The 11,105-nt window shown below is 28.0% G+C and overlaps 1 protein-coding gene across 1 annotated transcript; it reads left to right on the top strand.

The window, feature by feature from the left end:
- Nucleotides 1-4,339: 4,339 nt before the first annotated feature.
- On the top strand, nucleotides 4,340-6,092 carry LOC111296160 (peroxidase P7-like). Its single transcript, XM_022890270.2, has 4 exons — nucleotides 4,340-4,617; nucleotides 4,904-5,095; nucleotides 5,184-5,349; nucleotides 5,443-6,092. Exons 1-4 carry the CDS (start codon nucleotides 4,399-4,401, stop codon nucleotides 5,832-5,834), a joined length of 969 nt encoding a protein of 322 aa, XP_022746005.1. The 5' UTR covers nucleotides 4,340-4,398; the 3' UTR covers nucleotides 5,835-6,092.
- The last annotated feature ends 5,013 nt before the right edge of the window (nucleotides 6,093-11,105 follow it).

Here is an 11,105-nt window from a genome sequence, read left to right as displayed (position 1 = left end):
CAAAAATATAAAAGTTAATTCATATATTTACTTTACGTAAAAATAATCAACGTTAGAATAGTAATTAAATTCTACATAATTTAACACTAAGCCCAGACAAGTACAAAAATTGATTTATCTCCTTTTTTCTACTTATATTAATCTCGAAGTGGAGCAATTGAGGAAAATAAAAATACAATAGCATCCATTTTCGCCATTGAAAGAGATGTGGGAGATTTCCATAACTACTTCAGTTGACAAATTAAAAAGATATATAGGCAAAAAGTAAAAAGTGATATGAAAACTTGGAGAAGAATTAGTACTGCAAGTCTCCAAATCTAAACTAGTCAGAGAAATTTTTTATTTAAGTGAGAAGATCAATGTAAAAGGAATCAATGTTGTTTTGATTTAACAAGATGGCGTGGAACATTAGTTGCATTATCTTAATCTCTGTCAACTTTATTTTAAACTAGTTTCATGCATGCTTTGCTTTAACATTTTAAAGTCTATCTTCAAATTGTTTTGGTTTGAACTCAAGTTTCAAAACTTAACCTCTTTTTTACCAGCTTTTTTGTTAGAAAAATCAAACTATTTCCACCATGTGTATCAAGACATTTCATGGTTATGTTTGGATTAATGGGAAATCAAATCAGATTTTAATAAGGGGCAAAGCTAGAGGGTAGGTAAGGGTTTTGGTCGCCTCAAATTTTTTTATCTTTTTTATTATACAATGATCTGTTTCATCTAATTATTACTTTAATTCCTTCCTTTTTTTTTAATTATTGTTTGACCTCTCTTTTATTAACTTTGCCTCTGATTATAATGTAATATTAATAATAGTTTTAGGAAAGCTATTCAACCTAATTTTACGTTAAGTTTAGATATATATAAATAAAAAAAATGAAATTTTTTTTTAAAAAATTGATATATGTGTCCCTTATTTAGATAATTAAAATTAATAAAAAAAAATTTACCAACTATTGTTTGAATAAATAATGAAAAGAAAAAGAAATAATTCATTATAATATTTTTTTATTATAACAATCTTTTTGTAAAATAATATATAATATATAAATATAGCTTTATACTACATAATTTGTATAAACAAATCTTTTTAAACAAAATTAAGCATATTTAATACGTTAATATATATTAGTTAGTTATTGATTTACTCTTAATTTTGTGTTTAATTCAATATTTTAATTTATTCTGATAATAATTTGACTTGTTTTGTTATTAAGACGTAAAAAATTATAAAATATTTATAAACTATGATATAATATAAAATACTCAAAAAATTATTTTTATAAAAAATGTCAGTTATATAATCAAATTTAATGTCATAATAAAGCTATTGATATAATAATCTTTTCATAAAAATAAAATTTTTTCAATTTTTCTTTCCTTAACTTTTTTCTCAAATTGAAGTATTAAAAAAGTGAGGATTACAAGAGAAACAAAAAGTATTGAGTTTTCACCTCTTTTCATTTTCTTTAAATTAAAAGTTTATCCAAATAAAATAATGATTTTTCTATTTTTATTACTTTCCTTTATTTTCCTTTCCTTTTCTTTCTCTTTCTTTAATCCAAATATAGCCTTTGGTTCTATCTTCCATTTCTCATATTTTCAATTAGTTCATATTATCATTTTTAAAAAATGATATCTAATAATTTTGAATTTCACATCATAATATTTACAACCCATTTTCTTATCAATTAATTGCAACTTCTTTTATTAAAAAAATCTGTCACATTTAATTATCATGAGTACTATTAATTATTAGCACTATTTGGGGTAAAAAATCTAAGAAACTCCAACCCATTATTGCTCTCGAGTTTAACTAATCTCTAATGTATAATTCTATATTAAAATCTAATCTTTAATTACATTTCAAATTTAAGTTCTACCGTGTAAGATTAATTCATTTCTTATTGGATTTTGTTCAGTATGTATTGAAAATTTGTTTATTTATTTATTTTATTATAATTTTTTTATATACATAAACATAACAATTGGTTAAGATTGTATTTTTTATTTGTAATTGTAATTTCATAAAAAAATTATGTATTAAAGAGTTTGGTCTATTGTATCCAATGTCATTTTTATTCAAGATTTACAAACGGATATTATATGAAAAAAAAAAAAAAAAAACATTTACTATAATAGACTTTTCAATGGAAGGAAAAAAAAATAATCTAGACAAAATTCCTAATAATTAATTCAAGTTTTACACAATTCATTGAACAATGATCTTATCATGTCTAATTTCGTTATTGACTAAAAAGATTCTCGTCATGTTAAATTGATATGTGTCCCCTTGATTACATGTAAGGCTAGCTCTATCCATTGGTTATGATAAAGAATTTAAGACCCATGGCCATGCAAAATGCAATTTTTTCAACGGATCATAATGACGATGTTTTGAATCTGTCATCGGTTGGAAAAATTAAAAGATTAAATGCCACGTTACCCATCAATTGGCAGACATTCTGGTAAATAAGCCTGTCTTTTTGACAAAAACAAAGCAAATTACGCGACATGTTTGACATAGACATATATAAAAGCAAAAAAAAACCGACCGGCTTTAGCTTATCGAGGCTCTTTAGTCTTGGCTATTAAAAGCAGAACAAGTGAAATCCGTGTCGTGTTTTTTTTTTCTTAAATTACACTCAAAATTCAGTCAAAGTTAACAGTTTATAGAATACGGACAAAATTTAGATAAAATTTAATAAATGAAAATTGTGAAAATTTTTATTAAAAATAAATAAATAAAAATTTTAATAAAAAAATAAATTAATAAATTGATAAAATTTAATATAAATATTAATAACATGTAAAAAATTATTAAATATATTATTTATAATTTAAATTTGATTTATACTTATTTAACGAAAAAAATTTTATCAATATTTTTATCAAAAATAATATTTAATAAATATATCAAAATTTTAATAAATTTGTACGATTAATTTTTTTTAATTTATTAATTTTAATTTTTTTACAAAATATTGAATTTTTAATTTTAAAAATTAAAATTAAAACAATACTATTCTTACATTCAATACAAACAAATCAATTAATTAACTAAATAAATTAACAATTCAGCATAATTTTGAACCAAACTAGTAAAATGGTAAGACACCGACACGAACTTGAGATTTAATGATTCCAAAATCTTTTCATTGTCATTCAACCAGACTTTATTAGCCAATTTGTGTTATTATATACACTAAATTAGTAGTAGAATTCATCCAAGTGAATTAAGAAGTTGAAAGAATATGCTTTAATTTGTCGTCTTTTTAAAGAGTAGCATTCAACTTTTGCTGCGTTTTCGTTATCATAAACCAGAAGTCTTCACCAAATCATAGAGATATAATTAAGCTGTTTACATTGGGGACCATTGATTCGATGCCCTTCTTGACAAATCGATGTTAAACACATCACCCATGTCGTTGGAAGAGATGCTTTCAAACAAAAACAAGTTTGAAATAAGTCCTGGTCTACAATTTTTCTTAATTAAATAATATATGTTAATTAAAAAAAATCTAATTTGCATGTAAAATTATAATAAATATGAGATAATACTATTTTAATAAATTTTTATAATACGCGTGATAAACTTAAAAATGGTATAAGACAAAAATCACATAATAGAGGTGGATTTTGATTCCGACCGTCCAACCTTACATAAATATTTTGGGGCAAAAATCTTTGAGTTATTTGGAATATCTTGAGAGTTTAAAGGTATTTTGGTCTTTTGAATGATTTAAGCATTTTCTTTTTTTGATCGACCTGATGTGACAAAATCGTTTTAGAGAAGATACGCGACTGAAATTTCTAAATTCGCACATCTCATAACTATCGATGTGGATAACCTTTTCATCCCACATACACTTCATTTTGATCATGCTGACATGTCATTTGTTCATTGAAGACTGTAAAGCCACATCAGGTCAAGCTCTACCATGTCAGCTTATGTATAAATATCTTACTTTCTTAGTAAATAACCCTATGTCACTCATTCCTTCAATCTCGGCTTTCTTTTTCACCCTTCATTCCATTCATTTGAGCATTGGAGTAAAGATTTCGAAACACTTTTCAATTTTTGCTTTTGATTTTGTTCTTGCTTTCAATTTATATATAAAATCACATAAAAACTAATATTTAACAAATACGAGATAGCATCCCTTTAACAAATAAAAAATAATGTTTAATTTAATTTAAATTTGTTTCTGATTATTGTTTTTTAAAACGTAAAATTGCCATGCACATTTAAAGAAACTACGTGTTAGGTAACCTACCGAGACTGTTAGTTCCCTTGACAAAATCTCTATATAAAGCCATGGTTTGCCACAGTTTATTTCCAAGCCATAACACATTTCAATTCTGTAGTACTGTTCCATTCTATTACTGCCTACCATGGCTTCTGCTTTTTCTTTTTCAAAGTTTTCTCTGACTTTGCTTCTCCTAGTGCTTTTCTTGGGGAGCACCAATGCTCAACTTTCAACAAATTTTTACTCAAAATCATGTCCAAACTTGTTTTCGACTGTGAAATCCACTGTTCAATCTGCTATAAAAAAAGAGGCCCGGATGGGAGCCTCCCTGCTTCGATTGTTCTTCCATGACTGTTTTGTTAACGTAATTCTTCTTCTCCCCCCACCCAAACTGAAATTTTCTTTGAAAATAATGCATATTTCATTGATGACACGTCTTATATCTGAAGCTTTTTAGGAACATGGCCTCCTCTTTGTTCGACTAATGTCAAAAAGGACATAAAAAACAGTTGGTTTGGGACTTAAGAAACCGACCCAGTTGACCTCTATATCTTATATGTCCAATGGCTTTGAGTTTGTAATCTTTTATTTCATATAAAACTAACAACTATGTACCTTGATTTCATGGTGGTATTTGGTTTTGATGATAGGGATGTGATGGATCATTGCTACTCGACGACACATCTTCCTTCACCGGAGAGAAAAATGCTGTCCCAAATCGTAACTCTGCTCGTGGATTCGATGTGGTTGACAACATCAAATCTGCTGTTGAGAATGCATGCCCTGGCGTGGTTTCATGTGCTGATGTCTTGGCTATTGCTGCTAGAGACTCTGTCACCATTGTAAGTACTAACTTTTGACTTATAAGCCCCTTAGTAAAAGTTCCAATCAAGAAAGTAATTGAGAGAATGCCCCTTTTTTGGTATGTAGCTGGGAGGCCCCACCTGGGATGTGAAGCTTGGAAGAAGAGATGCTAGGACCGCAAGCCAGTCTGCAGCTAATAACGGCATTCCTCCTCCAACTTCTAACTTGAACCAACTCATTTCCAGATTCAATGCTCTTGGACTTTCCACCAGGGACTTGGTTGCTTTATCTGGTTTGTCCTTAATTTCCCCTCAAAGAAATCAATTTTGATTAGAGTTTATATTTAATATACTATCAGTGACTCGACTGTCGTGTTGAAAATCAGGGTCACACACAATTGGACAAGCAAGGTGCACATCATTCAGGGCTCGCATATACAATGAGACCAACATTGACAGCTCCTTTGCTCAAACAAGGCAAAGAAACTGCCCAAGAGCAACTGGCTCAGGGGACAACAATTTGGCACCCCTTGATATTCAGACTCCAACATCTTTTGACAACAACTACTTCAAGAACCTCATCAACAGGAGAGGACTCCTCCACTCTGATCAACAGTTGTTCAACGGCGGCTCCACGGATTCCGTTGTTCGGGGTTACAGCAACAATCCAAGCTCTTTCAGTTCTGATTTTGTTACTGCCATGATCAAAATGGGAGACATTAGTCCCCTCACTGGATCAAGCGGAGAGATCAGGAAGAACTGCAGAAGGGTGAATTAATAAAATTAATGAAGAGTGATGCTTTGTCTTTGGAATAAAACATATAAAGTGGTGGAAATTTTAGGATTGTGTCTCCGTGTGTGTGTTTTTTTAATATTTTCCAAATTATTCAATGGCTTAGACCCAGTTGCTCAGACTTCGTGATCAAATAGTGACCTTGGTTAGAGTGAGAATTATTTCAGTATTAATAAAAACAAAATTTCTATTAATGTATTAGGCCTAATATTCTTTTGAATAAAATATACCATTGGTCACTTATTTATGATTGCATTTTTAAAATAGTAATTTAATTATTAAAATTTTTAATTTAATTTCTAAAATTAAAAAAAAAAATTTAAGTTCTTGATCTACATTTAAATCATCTTACCCAACTACTAACCTGACTGAAGAGAACATAACTCGTCTAAACTCTCTCAAATTCGTAACTTTTAAATGATAACTCTAACGATATACTAACTAATTTAAGATATAATTGACATTTAAACAAAAAAATTTATGATTTAAAAGTTAGTTTTTAATAACATAGTAATGTGGTAATATCACATCAATTATCAAGTATCTATTATCACATCATTTAATATATGATACGATATTATTGATGTGACATTATAAATTTAAAAAAATTGATATGATAAATGTGTTATTGCCAATAATTGAATAATTAAAAAAATATTTATTTAAATATTAATAACTAAATGAAAATTTTAATAATTTAGTAATTATTTTATAAACATAATCATTACCGAGCAACCAGTGGAAAAATTTACCCTATTCTTTTCCCCCTTTTTCAAGTTTTTTATAGTGTTGAGAATTGAGATCATTTAATCCTACCCAGTTCAAAAGCCCGATCCCATCTCAATGACAAACCTTAATAAAAAAAATGTTACCCAGTCGAATAGGCTTAAGCCAGCATGGGCGAAGCCCAGCTGCTAAATTCTTAAGTCATTTGTATTGGGCGAATATTAGCAAGGGCTTGACCATTAACCCTTTGGGGAAGGCTTTTTGGAGAAGAAGGACAACAGCCTTGGCACAAGCTCTTAGCCCATGAGTGTTTGCCTTTTTTTCTTTAATTTGTTGTTTTGTTCATGCCATATTTTTGTATAGGCTTTCACCCCACCTTAAATTTCGAGATGACATTCTCCAAAAAAAAAAAAAAAAAAAAAAAAAAAACCTTTTGAGGTGAGATGTTTTTTTGCACTTAACCTTTTGAGGTAGTCGATGGGTCTAAGATGTAGCCCATTAAAGAAAACCTAGTTTTAAGATACGAGGCCTTTTATATTTCATTGGAACTCAACTTAATTAGATTATATAATTATTTTAAAAAAATAATATTTAATAAATATAAAATTTTAATTTTAATATCTGTAATTTTTTATACTTAAACGACTGCTTCTTTTGTAAAAAAAAATTATGCTCCGTTAAACCCTTAAATCATCAACTTGGAAGAGCATTATAACACAACATTACTAGAGTAATGTGGCTTAGTTAAATAAGAATAAACTAGTTTTCAATAAATAATTGGGCATGGGTCAAATTCCCATAGGAAATGGCATATTTCCCTGGAGAAAGTAGAAAGTAGGAAGTAATGAGAGTGAAAGAAGAAAAGAAAAGAAAGAAAGAAAAAATCATAATAATGATAGAAAGAGAATATCATATGGCATGTTGTTGACATTGAAATTTTGATGTTTCATATTGAGAGAAATAGCACACTAGATTTTCTTCACAATATCACAACAACATTAAAAATTCAGCTTGACAATTAGAGCCTAAAAAAAATTTGAGTTTTAGTTCACATTTTTTATGAAGGATTAAAGTTTTTCTTGGTTGACTTAATTATCTTGTTACTAATTATTTATTTATTTGTCAAGAATATCATAGCACGCGAGCAAAATTAATTTTCTAATTAATCAAGCTTATCATTTCACTAACAACCTAAAATTTTATCAGATGTTGACCTAAAAATTTTGGGAATAATTCATGATTATTGTAATGGTTTAATTTCATTTTGTTAATTAATCCTTAACAAAGAAATTTATCAAGAACTTTTGCCGGTGATCGGCATATAAATGTTAATTAAATTAGGAATTTAAAATTTAAATGAATTAATTTATATAATCAATTTTTAAAATAACATGTAAATATAAAATTCAAAATTTATTATCATTCCCTTATCCTAAATTATGATATCTTTTGTTAATTAGATATGTCTTAATGTTAACTTTTGGAATCTTATGGGATGTGTCACTCTAATAACCAAACAACATCTGACATCTGAGAGAAAAGTTGTTACAATTTTTATTGAGTACAGCTTAATCTATCAGAAGATGCCAGTCCAATATTAATGTCATAGCAGTAAAAAATTCTTATATATTCTTCAATTAACCAAGGTCTTTTTTATGTCTTTCTTGCTTTCTGATCATAACAATAATTTTCTGTAATAATCTAAAGTTTAGGAATCTTCAGACATCATTCCCTAAGAGCATCACCTTATCATCACCATATGTAACAGCTGTCTTTGTCCTAACTTGATGGATTCCTCCCCTTATCATCACCTTAATTACACGTAAATTTTGTAATGTAATTTTTAGGGTTTCAATCCCATAAAAATCTCCATGTTTCTCTTTTTCTTTTCTTGTAGAGATTTGATGGCAAACATACTTAGAGTTGCCTAGGATGCTGTTTTCCTCACATCTCCTTCGCTATCAGCTTCAAGTTGCCTTGACCAAATCTCTCTCCTGTATCCAGCAAAGCTAACAGCATTTTTTTTTTCCTTTTTCAATGACTCGAAAAATGTTTAATCCATTTAAGTCTCTTTATTCATTCAACCAAACTCCTAACTAAATTGACTTATAGGAAATATAGAATGGTACTCTGACTGGTTATAAATATAATGGTCACCCTCATTTAATTTGAGCAAGACCATCTCTCATAATGCTGGATTCCATAGTTTTTCATAGTTGAAATGTGTGTTTTAACTCCTCAAATAAATGTGTTTATATATTTGATATATTATCAATGTATATATTGTCAGTGAATTAAATGATATTAACTTATTAACGAAAAATTTTTAAATTAAATATTTATGTATTTATCTTAAGAGCTAGTAAAAATTTTATATTTGTTCATTATTTAGATGGTATTATTTAATTTATTAACAGTGTATAAAAATTTATATACTGATAAAATATCAAATATAAACTCTTATTTGACTCAATCATAACTGTATGTATTCACTATTTATTTAAAAAGTGGGTTCAAATCTTCATCTCTCAAAATTAGATATCTTTTTTATTATTTTCTATTAATGAAGGAAATTAAAAAAAAATTAGAAAATGATCGTATAGGGACAAGGTGAGATGCCATTATTTCAAGCAAACGTGACATGAGACCAAATTCCATCACATCTCTTTGGCATTCTAGAGACTCAAGACTTCCATAAAATATAATACCCCATACATACAAACAGATATTAATTTACATATAATATATTATTAATTTATACATCTACATATATACATTATATTATATACATATACGCACATCGTACAAGGTATATATATTTATTTGTACTATCTTTTGGTGGTAACTATGAGAATAAGTTCAAATATAGACTATAAATTCAAATAAAATAAAGGTATATTTATATATACGTGCATTTACACATATATATACATAGAAAGAGAAGTATAAGTGAAAAAAAACAGAAGATTAATAGTAAATGGTGATGAATGGATAAAGTTTCCCATAGCTTGCTTACTTAAACAATCCACGTTTCCTAAATCCCTATTCCCACAGGCTGAAATCCACACGCCAAGGAAACCAATGAGTTGAGGAAAAATAATCTTAGCTGGAACCATCAACAAAATACATATCATACATCATTACATTGTAGCTTTGATAGGTTGCAAGATTTGGTTATTTCAATTAATTTCTTGACTAGATTATCACTAGATCCTGCTTAATTGCACCAGTATTTTCTCTAATTTTGTCCAATTAATTAAAAACGTACAACTTTGACAAGTTCCAACCAATAATTGAACCAAATTCAAAATCAATAAATTAATGGGGTTAGGAGGTGAAGCATACTCTTCGAGATCGAACAAATTCATATTTAAAGTTTGCAATTAATTATCAGGTCATGCGTCCCTAGTAAGTTCTAATTTGTCAAAGAAATTAATGGAAAATCTTTGAAATTTTTGGGTGGGTATCTGCATCAAGAGCATATTACCTACAATCATTATAATACAATTAACCAATCATAATTTAAAATCGTGAAATTCATTCAAATTTTATATAGAACTTGCAATTATGAGTGATAGACTCTTACATAATTTTTTATTGTGATTAGATAATAATATGATTATAATAAAAATAATTGTAAGTGAAATGCTCTTTTATAGAGCATTTAAACTTGGATTCTATATAGTATATATTGCTAGCTAGTTTCAACATTAATAATATGAATAAATTATCTACGTTTAAATTTCCATATCATTTGAAATTGTCAAACTCATCTTCTAGCAAATAATATGTGAAAGTCCTTCTTAGACAAAATTAAGCGCAATCAACAGATTAAAGTACCTAACAAAAAAACTAGAGGGTTGGCTATATTTAATTATTCATCACAAGGAACCACTATGCCAAACCTACATATGAATAATACGAAAATAAAAAGAAAGAAGAAATGAAAGCAAACAGGGAAAAAATAGATTGAAAAATACCATCTGCCACAAGAAACTTTCTTCAACCAGGAAATGGGAAAATATATATATATATATATATATATATATACACATATATATATGAGAATAATACAGTACCAAGAAATAAATTACAGAAAATTTAGAATTTTTTTATTTATTTGTTTGTACCAATTATCATTACAAGCCAAAAAGTAAGAAGTGACGTAAAAGGAGTTATAAATGAGAAAACAGATTTTATTTGCATATGCTTCAACAATCAACACACAAAAAAAAAATCCTTAGAAATTTCTAACCTGCATGGGGATGATCACAACAATACCTTTTGTCTCCCCTCCCAACTTTATGTAACATTAGATCATTCAATGGCACAGAATAGCATGTGCTCACAGTCTGTCCTTCATGTGCATTGAGTTCACCACTTGTTTCTTTTCCCAACACACACAATAAAAAATTCAACTAGTATCTGCCATTTACTTTACTTCTAGGGTTCATATCTCATTTCACTAATATTTATTTTCTTCACGAAAGAAGGAAATTAAAACAGAAGCTTAAAAAAGCCTAAACATTA

The sequence above is a fragment of the Durio zibethinus genome, chromosome 12 (assembly GCF_047325235.1).
Source record: "Durio zibethinus cultivar Kanyao isolate XHJ-2024 chromosome 12, ASM4732523v1, whole genome shotgun sequence".
Classification (NCBI taxonomy): Eukaryota; Viridiplantae; Streptophyta; class Magnoliopsida; order Malvales; family Malvaceae; genus Durio; species Durio zibethinus.
The sequence above is the reverse complement of the archived record's forward strand: the minus strand, read 5'-3'. Positions and strand labels throughout refer to the sequence as shown.